The sequence below is a fragment of the Dacryopinax primogenitus genome (assembly GCF_000292625.1).
Source record: "Dacryopinax primogenitus strain DJM-731 SS1 chromosome Unknown DACRYscaffold_6, whole genome shotgun sequence".
NCBI lineage: Eukaryota > Fungi > Basidiomycota > Dacrymycetes > Dacrymycetales > Dacrymycetaceae > Dacryopinax > Dacryopinax primogenitus.
Genome location: NW_024467203.1, coordinates 342,246 through 358,338, shown reverse-complemented (window position 1 = coordinate 358,338; position 16,093 = coordinate 342,246). Strand labels below are relative to the sequence as shown.

Here is a 16,093-nt window from a genome sequence, read left to right as displayed (position 1 = left end):
GACGGGACCAGCAGGAGTGAGTGGTACACTGGCCACGGAAGGGACCGAGAAGATGGACGGGACAAGCGGAGGAAACGAAACGAAGGAGGCGGGCAAAGGAGGAGGCAGAAAAGCGACCGTTCGCTTGTTTGTATCCTCATCGCGCCCCCACATTTAGCGAAGCTACGGCCACTGCCCACAGGCCCTGAGCCTTGGACGCCAGGCCCCAACCACACGCATTTCACTCTTCTCGGTTGATTCGGCTCGTCTGCATGACCCCGACTCTGACGAATTTCACATTATGTCCATCACTTACATCATCATCTGGGCTGGTGGCAAGCGCCTGACTCTAACTCTCTTTGTCGATGGGAATGAAATCGACTCCGACGACCTGGTTGTAACTTCCAAGCTGGCATTCCTTTGCGCCCGGCCCGCGTGGGAAAAGAAGGCTTGCGTGGCGATGACTGGCTGATTTTCTACCCTCTTGGTGCTACTTCAAACTGCAGGACTGATCAAAAGGTTTAATTACCTCTTGTCTCGCCTTCTCCGGCTACCCGGAGGCTTTTGGGATGCTTGCACCGGTGTCGCCACATCCTCGCCGCACCAATTCAGAACGCCGCCTTCTGAGAAGATGTCAGAATGCGTACACCCGACCGCATTTTGTTCCTCCACCTTCCGCGCATCCAGTCAAACAATCTTCCTCCCCTCCATATCTGCGGATCTACCGACGGATCTGTCTGCGACCACATGCTCCGATGGCCACGCCCTTCAGACTTGGCTTGTCACTGTCTCGAATTTCATCGCCGTTCCCACCCGGAATCAAATTCTCCACTCCTAAGTCCCTCTTTCGATTCCCTTTCTAGTGGTGCCGAGGACGCCGAAGACCGCTTCCGAAACCTATGATTCTATTCTGCCCCTTATCCATTCCGCCACACACAAACAAATCCATGGGCGAAGATGTCAGATGACACTGCTAATTCCTAGGGCGCTTAAATGGGTCTATCCGCGTGGCAACCGGTGTTTAAACCTGACTGAAGGGCTGTTTACACCAAGCCCCGCTTTTAGAAACACGAGTGATATGGATTACGTCTGAAGCCACTTTGTGACTGGTTCGAAATATGATTGTCCAGTGATCATTTTAGGTTCAATCTGTACCCCTCTAGGCGGGATGCGAGCTAATACTCGTAGAGATCTAAGTCCAGAAGCAGGATTGGCGCCTGCCAATGGGAAAAGAAGGTAAGATCAATAGATCGAGTTTCCTAAACAGTAGGCCTAGGGGATCACTGCCACAAATTGTACGTGCCGTAAAATTGTTTCCACCTAAAGTGAAACGGCTCCTCGGACCAGGGCCTAAAAACCTTGAAACAGCCATATTTGTACAGAAGACGGATCTCTGCCCCCACTTACTTAAGGACTAGCCCATAGAGTATGTCATCCTCTCAGATAATCTCCCTTTAAGTTAACCCGAAGTGGCACGAGGACCCGGCTTCTTTAGAGATAATCAGTAGATTATCTCGATTTTAGTGACTTCCCACAATCAGGAATTGTTCAAACATCGGTACCGGAGGTCAGCCCATATTTGATTGGGCAGGTGGCGTTCGCTGCCATCTGTGTCCAGGCTTGGCAACACTCTCAGGGACCTGATAGACTCTGGCACACATGTAATGCACTCGTAAGGGTGTCCCAAAATTTGGTAAGGCATCCGACCATAGCAGAGAAAAATTACACAAGACTCACAGCACGTGACTCCGAATGGTGCTTCTTCGCTTCTTTTCAACCGGTGCCGGTTTTACCCCTTTTTGGAATGCCTTTTTGTTGCGAAGGAGCACAATCAATATATCGCCGACCATACCAACATTCCTCTGGGTAATGATGAACTGTGCGGCTAAGTTGGGGGCCTGCACATGAGGACGTGGGCACATCAGAAGCTATCAGAAGCTCTCAGAATCTAGGCACCCTGACTGGAGTTATCTCTGCGGACGCGTCGAGTTCTCCTGGACTGTCGGTCCCGCCCGCAAACCAAGAACTATATATTAGTACAACAGCATATTTTGTAATGACGGGCGCTGCGTCTACTGGGTCAATTCTTGTCGACGCTGTTTTTTGACCAACGGGAATAACGTGACTCGACCGGAGGAAAAAGAGACGCGCGACGTGAATCTAAGGGACGAACAATTCACTTCACCTTGTCGTCAAAATTTGGACGACATGTACAGCGCTCACAAAATCGCACTCAGAGCGAGAGCCCAACGACTTGCTGCTACTGAGCGACTGCTGAAGAAGAGTTATGCAAGCCAACCTCAAGGACTTAATCGATACAGCCGCAATGTCACTCAGCCAAAGGACCAAGGCGCAAGCCAGGTGCGCCAATTGGAACGACACGGAGAACCTAATTGTTGAGACCTTCGGTTAGGCTATGTTGTATGCGACGGAGGGCGTTGAGAGCGAGGAGGATTTAAACAGACCTATGGTTGGCGTGGCTAGTGTTTGGTACGCAGGCACCTGTTGTTATTGCTCAACCCCCAACTGACATCGAATGCCTAGGTATGAAGGAAATCCGTCAGTGATCGCTCTACATTGCTGTACCTCGCTCATCCTTCCCAAGATGTAATCGCCATATCTTAGGTCTCGGGCAACATGTCAAGCAGTCCTTGATGAAGTCTGGCATTATCGGCTATCAGTTCGGCACTGTTGGTGTCAGCGACGGTATCAGCATGGGGACATCTGGGATGTCATACTCGCTGCAATCACGCGATTTGATCGCAGACCAGGTCGAGACTGCAGCCGGTGGTCACTGGCTGGATGGAATGATTGTCATCCCTGGGTGCGACAAGAACATGCCTGGTGTGCTGATGGCTCGTGCGTCTTATATCTCACTCTTCATGCATGCCTGCTGAACGAGAGAACCAGTGGGTCGCCTTAACCGGCCCGGATTCATGCTTTACGGTGGAACTATCCAGCCTGGATCCTGTGCCGGCCAGCCCCAGCTGGACATAGTGTCTGCCTTCCAATCATTTGGCCAGTACCTGCAAGATGGTCAGACGGACGAAGCCGAGAAGACCCGTCGTGATACTGTCAGGTACTCTTGCCCAGGCCCGGGCGCTTGCGGAGGAGTGAGCATCGTCAACACTGATGCGACCTTCGTCGCTGATAAGGCGTTGTAGATGTACACCGCCAATACGATGGCAAGTGCAGCAGAGGCTATGGGCATGACTATTCCTGGAGACTCCTCGTTCCCAGCTGTGTCTCCGGAGAAGTTTGCAGAGTGTGACAGCGCAGGAGAAGTGATGCTGAACATGTTGGAGAACAACATCCTGCCTCGTGATATCATGACGCGATCCGCGTTCGAGAACGCCATGGTCCGTCCATTGCCCGGTGTCCAGGGAGTGTCACGCTCACAGACACCATATAGGTTTTAACGATGATCTTGGGTGGCTCAACAAATGTTGTCCTCCACCTTATTGCCATCGCCCGATCGGTCGGCATCACCCTCACTCCCGATGACTTCCAGTCTGTATCAGATAGGATTCCTTTCATCGCAGACCTCAAGCCGAGCGGCAAGTACGTCTTCAATGACGTGTTCAAAATTGGCGGTATTCCAAGTACGGAGGCTCTTCATCTTGGAAGCCGTGTGTTGATGTTCTTGCAGAGGTCCTTGCATACCTGCTGAAGCACAACTTGATCGATGGAAACAACATGACTATTACTGGAAAGACACTCGGAGAAAACTTAGATCGGTGGACTACCAAATATGGTGAATTATCGGAAACCCAAGATGTCCTAAAGCCGCTAGAAAAGCCCATCAAGAGCAGCGGTCATATCCGGTCCGTTCGATTTCTCACGGCATTTTGGCTCGTCTAACCCTTGCAACTCTATACAGCATCCTCAAGGGAAACCTGGCACCTGGTACGGCAGTAGCTAAGATCACAGGCAAGGAAGGGCTCCGCTTTGTCGGCAAGGCGCGTGTCTTTGATAACGAGGACGAGTTCGTTCATGCTGTTGAATCGGGCTCGATCAAGAAGGGCGAGAAGACAGTTGTTGTATTGCGGTATCTTGGCCCGAAGGGTGGTCCAGGTGAGCAGGACAGCTGGGGTGCACATAGTGTAGGCTGAAGATCGCTCAGGAATGCCGGAAATGCTCAAGCCTACGAGTCTGATCATGGGTGCTGGGTTGGGCCACGATGTAGCATGTTTGACAGATGGGCGTTTCAGCGGAGGGTGAGTCTACTTTTAGCTACAGATAGCATTAGACTCAACCGCACGCAGCTCTCACGGTTTCGTAGTCGGCCACGTCGTGCCCGAGGCCCAGGTCGGCGGGCCCATCGCCCTCGTAAAAGACGGCGACGTGATCACGATCGATGCAGTGAAGAACACGATCGACATGGACGTTGCCGAGGCGGAACTGGAGGAGCGGAGAAAAGCTTGGTCTCCTCCGCCGTACAAAGTGTCCCAGGGGACGTTGTACAAATACATCAAAACGGTGTCCGATGCTGCACACGGCTGTGTGACTGACGCATAGGAACCAGGGGCAGATTAATGAGGTTCTAGACATACAGGTACATGTGCCGTCATGTGGGTATAGATGCGGGGTAACCAATCAATGCTTGGTCGCCTTGACTCGCTTCTTCTTTTCCGCTTTGGGCAGCTTATGCTTCCTCCTCTCACGGGCCTCTTCTTTGACAGCCTTTTTCCGTTCCTGAGAGAAACAGATCAGCCTGCTAGGTCAATAACGGGATTGGGCTAAGTACTTTTTTGGCCTCGCGATCCTCATGCCGCTTCCCACGCGGGCCTTTCTCCTTGAACCCCTCCTCACCCTCATCCTCCTCCTCACTCCCACTCCCACTCTCGCTCTCATCCCCTTCTTCAGCTCCGGGAGACCCATCCCCATCCCCACTCCCATCCCGCCCCTTCCGTCCTTCATTAACACTCACAACACCCGTAATCTCCCCATAGATCAACTCCCTCCCCTCTCCTCGCTGGAGCCGGTCCACATCCCGTTCCGCGTCATAGACTTCGTTCAGCGTGCGCGGGATATAGGACCGCAGGAAGATAGCGTCGTCGTTATGCCTCTCGGGTTCGGCTGGGGCTGGGGGGTCGCTTGCGCTTTGGGCTAGTGCTGAGACAGGAGGGTGTGAGGTGCCGTTCGACGCTGGCAGAGCGGGTGGGAGCGCTCCATTAGCAGGGATAACGTTCCCTTGCCCGTCCACCTCCAGCGGTCGCTCAACCCACTCCCGCATCACCTGCCCCAGTCTCTCCTCCCCCTCCGCTTCCTCCCCAACCCCCTCCCCCTCCCTAGCAAGAGACCCCACCCAATCCCGGGTCACAAACTCGAACGTCCTCCTCAATCCTAGCGTCCTCCCCCCCAGCCTCGCAAAATACTCTTCGACATTCTTGATATCCTGTCTGAGGAAATCGAACGCGTGCGGGTGGTCGTGTTCCACCGATTGGGAGACGTCGATTATGTACAGGTGGGAGTTATGATACCTGCGAACCTAGGTGAGCGTGGGCATGAGAGTACGGAGTGTGGGGGGTACGCACAGGATGTTATACTCGCTCAGATCGGCGTGTACGAGCCTACAAGTCTGGTACATCCTCCGCATAGCAACCACCAGTTCCTCATACAACTCCTGCACGCTCCCCTCCGGCAAACTCGCGTCCTTCAATCTCGGGCTCGCCCACCCTTCCTGCCCCAAGAACCCGAGGACGAGCACGTTCTCCCTCACCTCTATCGGCTCCGGACACCTCACACCGGCGGTCCACAACCGCTTCAGGTTCCGCGTCTCCTTCTCCGCCCAGAGACGGACCATCTTCCTCGGGTTGCGTCGGCTGTACCCGTGCCGGAATCGGTGCTCGCCTGTGACGTATCGGTCCCGGTCTTTGAATACTAGGATAGAGGTTTTGTAGATCTTTAGTGCGAGGTGGGTGGGCGGGTGCGAGGGGGTTAGCGCGTGGTAGACGTTGGCCTGAATGCACCATCATGATCTTCTGAGCAGGAAGCATTCAGCAAAGAAGAACGTACCTCCTTGCCCGTGCTGATACACCCGTTAACTTCCCCCACCAGCCCCCGACCAATCATCTTAAACAAGATGAGCCTCGTCCTGGGATCCAGGACCTGCTCACTCGTCGCCCGGTCCGCTTTGTCCTTCAGGTTCGCCCGATCAGCTGCGCCCTTCCGGTTCACGCTGGATCCCATACCGGTGCTGTAGGGCAACTCGAGGAGTGAGAGGCGTGATGCGTACTTGGCAGTGAGCAGCGCTAGTTGGTCTTGTGCTGATATGCGGGACGTGGACTGGGAGGCGGAGGCGGTGGCGGGTGCGGTGGACTTGTTCGCAAGGCGGGGGAGGTTGACAGCTGGGAGGGGAGCGACAGATGATTGCTGAGTAGAAGATTGTTGACCTTGTGCATGACCGGTTCGGACGGCTACATGCTGTCGCAGCCGGTTGTATTGTTTCGTAAAGTCTGCCTGGCATTAACGAACACTGTCTGCAAAGCAGAGTGAGGACACACCTCTCTGCGCCGCCTCCCAATCTTCGTCATTGACCGCGTCCATCCCCCCATCCCCGTACTCTCCTTCCTCCCACACTTCGTCCTCCTCCTCTTCCAGGTAGTCGTCGGACCATTCTAGGTCCTCCGGCTGCTGGTCGACGTATGCTTCCCCTGCTACTCGAGCTGAGGACTGGAGGAGAACATCGTGTTCTAGTTCTGCGTCGGAGAATTGACCGTCGACGGGGTGGGCATAGTCTGACATTGGCTATAGAGGAGAGGTGGGTGAGGGTGGTGAGGTGAGGGTTGCTGATATAGGCAGGAAGTGAAAAAAAAGTTGACTAGGGTACTGCCGTAATTTGTTTTCACGTGCTACCATGTGACCGCAACTTGATGGTATCCACGTTACTAACAAGAATATTATTATTTTCTTACTACCTTCTTGTATACGAACTGAACTGTCAACGAATACTCAGAACAATGTTACAAATAGAGGTTCTGACATACGAACACATGAATGGGAATAAACTATTCAAATCGCCTGGAATGCTGTGAACCTTGTCCTACTAGTAACTGTCGATTCACTACAAGACATGCTGATCTGAACTTTATGCGCACTTGACCTATGGCCTACATACTCACACTCAGTCAACCTTCACCTTCACTAGCATCTACCACCATTATTGAGTACTGCCCCATCAGCCACTTTACAATCACTTCACTACCTTAACATCCTAACTAAGATAATACGACCCCCATCAAATACCCAACAACCACCAACCAACGCAACATACTAATCAACATGCAATCCCTTCTCATCCTACTCATCACTCTCCTGCCCCTCGTCTCCGCCACACACGGCAAAGCCGCCCGCTCCCTCCGCCGACACGCAAAGCAGCCAACGATCACCTGTCCCTCCGGTCAATACTTCAACAACTCCGGGTGCGTTCCCTCTCCCCCTTCCCACCCCACATCCCACTAACCAACGAGTGTTCCGCATATATCCTGCCTCTCTGTGTGTGAACGGCAGATGCGAACCATGCCCGGAGAATCATATGTGCGCTTTTTCGGAGATGTACCCTTGTCCCGAGGGGACGTCCTCCTGGCCTGGGGCGAGCGAGTGCTCCGCAAGAGGGGCGTACGACGGCCCCTCCGCACAGGAATACTTCTCCCCATCATCCTTCTCCCGCCCTCCTGCGCGTAACCCCAACCCGGGCATACAACCCGAGGATTCGGAGGCGGATGGGGATGCGGACGGGGAGGAGTACACGGACGATGGCGAGTCTGAGTGGCCTGCTCATCCGCATACGTTGAAGAAGGACGCCTGCTTCGAGTTGGGGGAAATGTCCTGTCCCGGCCTGGATGGGAAAGGCAGGTTCTGTATAGACCCGATGACGAACCTCGAGTGCGTACGCGTTTGCTCTTCCTCCTACCCACACCCACGCCCACATCCGCATCCTCGTCTACGCCGACATCTTCATCTTCATCTTCATCGGACTCGAGGCTGATGGCATGACAGAGCATGTGGCGGCTGCTCGCTACCAGACGAGTTCGGCTACGCCCCAGGCACAGACTGTACAGCCCTCGAAGGCGCGCTCGATGTCTCCTGTCAAGCCGGGAACTGTCTTATCAGTACGTCTCTCCCCTATCCCTTCCCTTCTCTTCCTAGCAATAGTTGCTGATAGTCACCGTTCGTTGTTGTATAGGCTCGTGCAGGACTGGGTTCGGGGTCGTTCACACTAGCAGGGGCATGCAGTGCGTGAAGGATTATGATAGGCTTTTGGCCAAAGCGCAGATGTCCCGCCCGGGGATGGTTCGTGGGAGACGCTGAGCGAAGTTGTGCCTTACATGGTTATAGCAGACAGGAGACGACTCTCGTTGACCATTATTTGTACATTACTGTAGAGCCAAGCAGAGAACAACATTTCCAGCACACCTGGTCTAAATGAATGGGCTATTTAGGTCGCGTGCTTCGCTATTGGATCGGCGCTGATGCCGAAGAGCCGAAAGTGTGTTCCGCCCTTTATTCCGAGGTGGACTATGACAGGTACAACAAATGAATATTAATGATCCAGTCTTGTCTGTCACTGCGCACAAACGGTGCATTCGTATACCTTGGTGCATCAGCATTCTACCCAACACTGCCAACAGAACAGGAAGATGACTTCCTCACCCCCTTCCCCCCTCGTCCGAGCCCTCTTCTCCATCGGGCTCGAAGCGCTCCTCACTCTCTCCCATGACGGCCTTCTCATCCTACTCCAACGCATGCTGCGAATGTACGCCTACGGCAGCTCCACGCTCGTCCTTGCGCTCCTTTTCTCCTCTTTGGGGCTCTCGGACACCCAACTAGGCGCGTTTATGACCCTTACCCTGCTGGGAGACGTCCTCGTTAGCTTGCTGTTGACGCTCGTGGCGGATAGGCTGGGGAGGAGGAATATCCTCATGGCGGGGGCAGGGCTGATGCTTGTCAGCGGGGTGGTATTCGCCTTGAGCAGCAGCTACGCAGTGCTCCTCCTCGCCGCTATAGTCGGGGTTATCAGCCCCAGGTGCGCTCCCTCGGCCTGGAGTGACGGCGCAAGCTGACCAAATATTTAGCGGAAACGAGATAGGCCCATTCCGCGCGATCGAAGAATCTATCCAAGCGCAAATCACACCTTCCCCACTCCGAGCCGACATATTCGCCATCTCCGGCATGCTGGGTTTCCTCTCTGCCGCAGCTGGGCAGGCCTCGATAGGGTGGGCAACGGAGCGTCTTATCCGGGCGGAGTGGGGTGAGCTAGGGGCGTACAGGGCTGTGTTCTGGGTGTATGCGGGTTGTGCGGCTGGGAAGCTGCTGTTGACGCTGGGGATGAGTGAGGGGTGTGAGGTCGAGAAGGTGTGTCTTTCGGTGTTTCTGGATTTGAGAAGTCGACTGATCGTCCGAACAGAAAGAGGATTATAGGCCTGTGGAAGAGGATGAGATCCCTTTGCAGGAAGAAGACGGTCTGGAGCTACCGGACACACCAGAGGCAGAAACGCCGCTCCCTCCCACGCCGTCAAAGCTCAAGCATCCTAAGCCTCTGAGTCTGTTCTCCCGTTTTACCAGCCTCTTCCCGACGTTGTCCCCCGAATCCCGCTCCATCGTCTGGAAGCTCTCCCTCCTCTTCGCGCTGGACAGCCTCGGGGGCGGACTCGTCCCCCAGTCCTTCGTCGTCTACTTCTTCTACCAAAAGTTCGGGCTCGCAACATCCGTCCTAGGCATGATATTCAGCATCACATCCGTCGTTTCCGGGATCTCGAACCTCGTCGCTGTGGCGATCGCCAAGCAGATCGGTTTGGTGCGGACGATGGTGTACACCCACCTGCCTTCGGCGATCTTCCTCTCCCTCACTCCTGCAAGCTCGAACCTCTACATAGCAGCAGCATGCATCATCCTCCGCTCCTCGACATCCTCCATGGACCGCGCGCCGCGGACAGCGTTCACAGCCCAAGTAGTGCTGAAAGAAGAACGCACAGGCGTGTTGGGGATCGTCAATGTCGCGCGGACGCTTGCTCAGGCTGCGGGGCCTTGGATCTCGGGACGCCTGAGCGAGACGGGGCATTTGTGGCTTAGCTTTGTCGTTGCTGGAGGGATGAAAGCGGTGTATGATCTTGGTATATTGGCGGTGTTCTTGAATACGAAACCGAGGGAGGAGGGCGCGTGACCGCGGAGGTCGAGCATCCAAAGCAATCAAGATGGAGGAGAGTTGCATAAAAGTGAATATACCTTAGGAATTTCATGGAGATACCCAGGTTCATTGTTGGAGATATCCATAGATTGTATTAGTTTATGAGATGTAGAGGCATATGTATCGGAAATGGAATCGAAGTTTGTGAGGCCTGTCGATCTTTCTAAAGCAGGCTGCCTGCACTTGTCCGCTGGTAATCCCATTCCATGAGGCTTAAACAGTTACATACAAGTATTCATGACTGAGAGAATGGTAGCCTAGTGCATGTATATGAGAACGAGTTGGCCATTATGCAGGTGCAATGAAGTTGGGCCGTGCACACGTTGACGTTGACGCGTCGCTCTTCAGTCTTGTTCTCAATTATCTAAGTAAGGCAGTGCGAGGTCAACGACGAGGACTCGACTGCACATGTTCATGGTCTACGAGTCTTCTCCTTCTGTCAAGGAGACAGCCTGGCAAACTGCGCCGTAGCTTCGTCATAGAACTATATAGGCGGCTGTCATTCGTATTCGTATTAGAGTGAGCTGTCAGTCCGTCATGCGCCCATTTCGATCTCCTCTCAGGGAGAAGGCGCACTTACTGCCCGCTACTACGTTTGTCGAAGGGATTCCGAGCAATGGCTACCGCAAACGGCAAGAGCGCAAGATTCTGAAACTTGTTCTCACTGCTGCTTTCATATTCTCGCTGATGCAACTATGGAGGCTCTCTCTCTGGCGACAACGTACTGATATTTTGCCTACTCCTGCAACACCGGAGCCGGCGGAATTCTACTCAGCCGTTCGCACAACAAAGATCTGCACGAACGAGGATCGCTCTGCGCTCGGATATGCAGGCTATATCGCGCTGGATGACGATAAGCCCGATAATCAACGGCGATCTTTCTTCTGGTATTGCCGTATGCATCCACCACTCCTGAGCTGCCAACCTGACGTTATGTCCTTGCAGGCTGTTCGAAGCGCAGAACGATGCACAGAATGCACCTGTCATACTTACAATAGGTGGCGGTCCCGGTACGACAGGACTCGCCAACCCGCTGTTTGGTCGTATGTCCCGCTTGGCTGATCATAATGTTCTACTGACAATGCGGAGAATCGCACTGCCTTGTCGCACCTAATGGGACGACGAAGGCTAACCCCGTGCCGTGGTCGGAACATTATAACCTGCTTGCACTGGATCATGTGAGCATGATTCTTTTGGGAATGAAGATCCATAACCTGATTCACGGTGGTTCGATAGCCTATAGGTGTGTTATCAGGTTGTACCTCGGAAAGCTGTTGACCGTAGACTAGGTGTTGGGTTCTCTTACGGCGCAGGGGTGAACAACAGCCGCAGCGCTGCCTACGACGTGTATGACTTCCTGCAAAAGTTCTTCAGGCTCTACCCCAATCTCAGACCGTGATTATTCCCGCCTTCTTACAAGAACTCGCGCTGATCTCGCTCAGGAACAAATTCGTCGTTTCCAGTGGATCGTATGGCGGCATATATGTCCCTCACATTGCCCATGTCATACATGAAGAAAACAAGAAAGTTGCAGCAGGCCGCGGTCAGCCAGGAGCGAAGCACATCAACCTCGACTCGCTAATGATCAGCAACCCACTCTCCGTGAGTCCTCACAATCCCCCCCCCCTTGCAACTCATCGGCCTTCCAACAGGACTTCGAGATGCATTACCGCTGGCTCTTGCAGCAACGATGTTACTACACCAGCATCTACAACGCCACCCAGTGTGCAGAGTTTTACGAACAGCTCCCCGGATGCTTAGACGCTATATCCTACGCGCTCTCGAACTCTACAGCTGCGAACCGGAACCAGGCGGAAGTTACATGTGCGCCTATCAATTCAGGCGACACGCACGGGTGGGATCTCCAGGATGTGCGACTTTACGTGAGTACGCTCTTGCGTGTAAATTGCTCTGGTCTGACGAGGGCTAGTGTGGCGGTAACACGGACGACATTGGCCGGTGTTATCCAGAATTCCCATGGCTCGAAGAGTTCTTGAACAGCACTAAAACACGGGAAGAGCTGGGAATCCCTAAGCACGTCTCGTATCAGGCATTGTCGGAGACGGTGTTCCGGGAATTCTGGGCGGAGGGCGACTTGTGCGTTGGGACGATCCTCGAGTATGATGTGGCTGACTCGTGTGACAGAGTACAGCGTGCTCAGCTGCTGTATATCCCCTTGCTGGAAGACGGGATTCGTGTACTTCGTATGTATCCTTGTGTGGCTCCGCGGGAGTGAGAGCTGAGCTGTCTCCTCAGATTATGTGGGGTACAGAGACGCGAACTGTGCCTGGCCAGGGATCATAGCTTTCGTACGTCCGGATTCCGCACTTTTTCCCTGTGGGAACTCAGTCAGACCTCTGTCAGCTCAAACTCCTGAAATCACCTTTCCAAGAACGGTTCCTCAACACACCCGACGTGCCCTGGCCGACAGAGGACGTCGCTACCGTCCGAGCCGTAGGGCCAGGAGCGGGAAACTTCACTTATATCCTTGTTAAGGAAGCTGGCCATCTGGTAAACTCCTTGGTCTGTGTATGAAGTGCGCGCTGAATGGATGCAGGTTGAGAAGAACCAACCGGCCCTTGTGAAGAGTATCGTCGAACATTGGATTGAGAACAAGGCGTTTGTTGAAGTGGAGTAGATTCTAGGGAGAAGAGGTACCTGTTCGCTCTGTTCTAGCCCGGGCTTTGGGACATTTCACAGCTGGATGTACAATACCGTTCCACCAATATGGAATGGATAGATAAAGGATTCAGATTTCGTTCGATACCTATATGCGGAATACATCTTGATGTTCATCATCTCGACTTGGTACCTCCTCCCCATCCACCTGACTGTCTCCCTCTTGCTCGTCCCGTGTCCTCCAGCAGAAGCAGAAGTAGAAGCATAATCACTCACAACCAAGTTCGGGCACATCGGCTGGCTCAACTCGCCTCCAAACCCCGCTGCAAGCCACAACAACACCCCGTTCGTCCATCCAAATCTAATAATTAATAGCGACCCCCCCGTGGCGGTGTAGACAAGCGCACGTGGCATTTACACTTGATTGTAAGAGCCCGGGTAAGACCCTCAAAAATGCGACGCGGATTTTGGACCCTAGCTCACATTTGTACACTTTCTAATCGCAAGGTTATAAAATTTATTAATAATTTTCTGACTACACAAAAGTGTACAAAAAATGTACAAAAAATTGAAACGAAAATTGTGACACACTTCCGGAGGCGCGCAAATAGATTCACAAAAACATCACACCCATAGGGTGAATGGATAGGGGTGTCACTCCCAGGGTCTGTTTCCTACTATGTGGGGAAGAAGGAAGCAAAGCAATAATTGATAGTATCCGGACCCATACAACATGAATAATTAATTATTCACGTTGTTACTGCTGCCACTGTGGAAAAATAAAGTGTGTAATTGTTGAATGTTGGTTGACCCTCAGAAATTAATTGGTATTTTATTTGACTATAGAACACAAGACACACTTATTGAACAAAACAAACAAAAACATGAACTGTTACACAAAGTGTATTATCATGTAAGTGAATCAGGATTCAAAGGGGATTGCAGGGTATGCTGAAAGGGAACTTAATTGGTGTAGGTCAGAGCCTACAACACCCTGCTCTTCACAGAGAAGTGAAGACTATGCAAGATGTGAACAAAACTTGACATCACCAAGTGAACACCTTGCCTGCTTGCCCTATGAGTGCAGCCCCATTCCACAGCCAGTATTTGGCCATCAGAGTGCTAACTTGGAGCACCAGAGACCTGACCCATTACTTCAAAGGCCATTTGGACCTGCTACCACAAATCTTGCTACTGTCAATGCAGTCCCTATATCATCACTCATTCCTCCTATGCAAACATTATCTCATCAGCAATGTCTTGCTGAAAGGGCTTCTCAGAAGCATCAAAATCAATCTGCCTCACAGCAAGCCCACAGGGATAATGATTTTGGAATGCATTTTGGTCATCTAGACTTTGTGGAACCACAGCTGGAAGAGCTCCAGCTACCACATCAAGAAGGAAATGATCTGTGACTTGGAGGGCAAAATGAGCAAGGGCAGAATGAAGTAATTGAGGAAGAACAAAGGCAGCAAAGAGAACTGGAGGCACAAAATGCAATACAAGCATCACAAGTCCCCTGTGCATGGCAACCACATGAAGTGCAGCAGTATGCAGAAAAGGCTGCTCACAATCACCACAAAGTGATTTACCTAGGCAGGATGGATAGGTCCTGTGCCTTCTGTCTTGCTTTACACTTCATTAAAGAACGAACAGGACACTCAACCATTGCAGAGCCAATATTCACAAAATGCTGTCTATGTGGTCAAATACAGCTCCCTGATTTCTTGCCAGTGCCACCAGAGCTAGCCAGACTGATGGCCTCTGATGGTGAACATGCAAGGCACTTCAAAGAGAATATCCAGCAGTATAATCATGCACTCTCTTTTGTTTCACTTGCCACAACTAGAAGTGATGTGATTCCACAAGCACAAGGTATACAGTCTTTTTCTATACAAGGAGGACATTGCTATGGACCAGCTCACCCAGTTGGAGAGACACACCCAGCATACAATCAGCTATACTTTCTGGACCCACAGGTGGCCAACATAGAACATGCATGACACAACACAAATCTTAGGTCACAAATCCTGTGGGAGTTGGGTGAGGTTCTGCAAGAGAAACACTTTTATGCAGAGCGATTTCAGCATGCATTTGAGGTTCTGAAGGAACAGGAGAGGCACAATATAGAGGCTGGAAGACCCAATGAAGTGGTGGAAGTATGCCTGCATTTTGACCCAAAGCAAGACCAATGCCACTATAACTTGCCAACTGTGGAAGAAGTTACTGTTGTCCTCCCTAATACACTCACAAATGAGCAAAGGGACTTTGTGCTACATAACTGCACAGATGGACAGCTCACAATATGAGCACTGGCAACCCTGCATATATGCCATTGCATTATGTGCTGGCATTCCCAAATGGTGAATATGGATGGCATTGGGCTATACCAAAGGTTGGGCAGGCTGTACAGCACAATCAGGGCGAGCAAGATGGGCTGGAAGATGAGCAAGAAGATGATGCAGAAGTCCAGGGAATGTCCCAAGGAACAAAGGTCACAGAAATGGAGTATTATTGCAACCACCTTCATTTCTGCAACCTTCCATGGGCATTCCACCTTTTCCACTGTGGAAGGCTATTCCAGCAGTTCATTGTCGATGCCTGGGCCTGTGTGGATCAAGCACGCCTGCGTTGGATTAATTTAACCAAAGAACAATCTGAGCAGAAGTGTACAATGGCTTAGCAGATGCAGTCGCAAATAATGACCACACATGTGAGCTTTCCCAAGTTGGCAGGTGTGTTATTCTGCCTTCCTCCTTTGTCTCCAGTGGTTGCTTTATGTACCAGCTATACCAGGACTCCATGGCAATTGTTTGCTGGGCTGGATGCCCTGACATCTTCTTGATGCTCACTGCAAATCCAAAATGGTGTGAAATTGTCAAGAACTGTCAGGGCACCAGCTCATTGCTTGGTCAAGAGACATGACTAAGCCTTTATGACATGGAAATAGCTGGTATACCTTGGCATGTGCTGGAACCTGCTGGAAGGATTGGATGGTCAGGTGACCTGCTGTGCATGGCTGTGCATGACCTCATATGACCTCATCCTTGGTCATATGACCTGATCACCTGACTAGGCTGAGTAAGCAAGATGTTCTAGCAGGTTCCACCACAGAGGTATAAATATAAGGCCTACTCTGCCTGGGGACTGTCTCTTCAGACTTGGTCTCTTAGGATCATCCACAGGTACCTATACTGTAGATAGGTCTTAGTCATCAGGTCTACTCCACTTCCTTGTTGCCTGCTTAGACTCTTGGCACTCTTAGGTGAGCAGACTTAGTCAGCCTGTGTTGCCCTAACAAGAACC

At 52.1% G+C, this 16,093-nt stretch overlaps 6 protein-coding genes across 6 annotated transcripts; 5 read left to right on the top strand and 1 right to left on the bottom strand.

The window, feature by feature from the left end:
* The first annotated feature begins 31 nt into the window (after positions 1–31).
* Positions 32–748, top strand: DACRYDRAFT_21387 (uncharacterized protein). The gene has a single exon (XM_040772373.1). The coding sequence runs from the start codon at positions 281–283 to the stop codon at positions 449–451; it is 171 nt and encodes a 56-aa protein (XP_040629936.1). The 5' UTR covers positions 32–280; the 3' UTR covers positions 452–748.
* Positions 749–2,174: 1,426 nt separating this feature from the next.
* DACRYDRAFT_77887 (dihydroxy-acid and 6-phosphogluconate dehydratase) lies at positions 2,175–4,706 on the top strand. Its single transcript, XM_040776294.1, has 11 exons — positions 2,175–2,340; positions 2,393–2,469; positions 2,524–2,538; positions 2,585–2,838; positions 2,890–3,092; positions 3,144–3,338; positions 3,392–3,581; positions 3,629–3,803; positions 3,860–4,053; positions 4,103–4,196; positions 4,245–4,706. Exons 1-11 carry the CDS (start codon positions 2,188–2,190, stop codon positions 4,495–4,497), a joined length of 1,803 nt encoding a protein of 600 aa, XP_040629935.1. The 5' UTR covers positions 2,175–2,187; the 3' UTR covers positions 4,498–4,706.
* DACRYDRAFT_77883 (RIO1-domain-containing protein) lies at positions 4,697–6,742 on the bottom strand (the record flags this gene model as incomplete). The annotated part of the gene is made up of 5 exons (XM_040776293.1): positions 6,486–6,742; positions 5,998–6,437; positions 5,517–5,941; positions 5,127–5,462; positions 4,697–5,045 (listed from the first exon to the last, which is right to left on the bottom strand). Exons 1-5 carry the CDS (start codon positions 6,724–6,726, stop codon positions 4,697–4,699), a joined length of 1,791 nt encoding a protein of 596 aa, XP_040629934.1. The 5' UTR covers positions 6,727–6,742.
* A 792-nt stretch (positions 6,743–7,534) lies between these two features.
* Positions 7,535–8,343, top strand: DACRYDRAFT_106217 (uncharacterized protein; the record flags this gene model as incomplete). The annotated part of the gene is made up of 4 exons (XM_040768225.1): positions 7,535–7,866; positions 7,981–8,093; positions 8,168–8,274; positions 8,320–8,343. The coding sequence occupies 4 exons, from the start codon at positions 7,535–7,537 to the stop codon at positions 8,341–8,343; spliced, it is 576 nt and encodes a 191-aa protein (XP_040629933.1).
* Positions 8,344–8,621: 278 nt separating this feature from the next.
* DACRYDRAFT_106216 (MFS general substrate transporter) lies at positions 8,622–10,144 on the top strand (the record flags this gene model as incomplete). Its single annotated transcript, XM_040768224.1, has 3 exons — positions 8,622–9,007; positions 9,057–9,336; positions 9,389–10,144. 3 exons carry the CDS (start codon positions 8,622–8,624, stop codon positions 10,142–10,144), a joined length of 1,422 nt encoding a protein of 473 aa, XP_040629932.1.
* A 495-nt stretch (positions 10,145–10,639) lies between these two features.
* Positions 10,640–12,904, top strand: DACRYDRAFT_115312 (alpha/beta-hydrolase). Its single transcript, XM_040769978.1, has 12 exons — positions 10,640–11,055; positions 11,114–11,211; positions 11,258–11,346; positions 11,405–11,411; positions 11,458–11,563; positions 11,611–11,770; positions 11,821–12,051; positions 12,099–12,265; positions 12,314–12,372; positions 12,425–12,477; positions 12,533–12,679; positions 12,726–12,904. The coding sequence occupies exons 1-12, from the start codon at positions 10,706–10,708 to the stop codon at positions 12,804–12,806; spliced, it is 1,548 nt and encodes a 515-aa protein (XP_040629931.1). The 5' UTR covers positions 10,640–10,705; the 3' UTR covers positions 12,807–12,904.
* The last annotated feature ends 3,189 nt before the right edge of the window (positions 12,905–16,093 follow it).

Excerpts from the sequence above, each read along its gene's own strand:
- DACRYDRAFT_21387 (XM_040772373.1), top strand. The coding sequence starts at position 281 with ATGTCCATCACTTACATCATCATCTGGGCTGGTGGCAAGCGCCTGACT.
- DACRYDRAFT_77887 (XM_040776294.1), top strand. The coding sequence starts at position 2,188 with ATGTACAGCGCTCACAAAATCGCACTCAGAGCGAGAGCCCAACGACTT. Across the intron at positions 2,839-2,889 it reads GCCTGGTGTGCTGATGGCTC|TGGGTCGCCTTAACCGGCCC; the intron begins GTGCGTCTTATA and ends CGAGAGAACCAG. Across the intron at positions 3,582-3,628 it reads CAAAATTGGCGGTATTCCAA|AGGTCCTTGCATACCTGCTG; the intron begins GTACGGAGGCTC and ends ATGTTCTTGCAG.
- DACRYDRAFT_115312 (XM_040769978.1), top strand. The coding sequence starts at position 10,706 with ATGCGCCCATTTCGATCTCCTCTCAGGGAGAAGGCGCACTTACTGCCC. Across the intron at positions 12,052-12,098 it reads TCCAGGATGTGCGACTTTAC|TGTGGCGGTAACACGGACGA; the intron begins GTGAGTACGCTC and ends GACGAGGGCTAG. Across the intron at positions 12,680-12,725 it reads TTAAGGAAGCTGGCCATCTG|GTTGAGAAGAACCAACCGGC; the intron begins GTAAACTCCTTG and ends GAATGGATGCAG.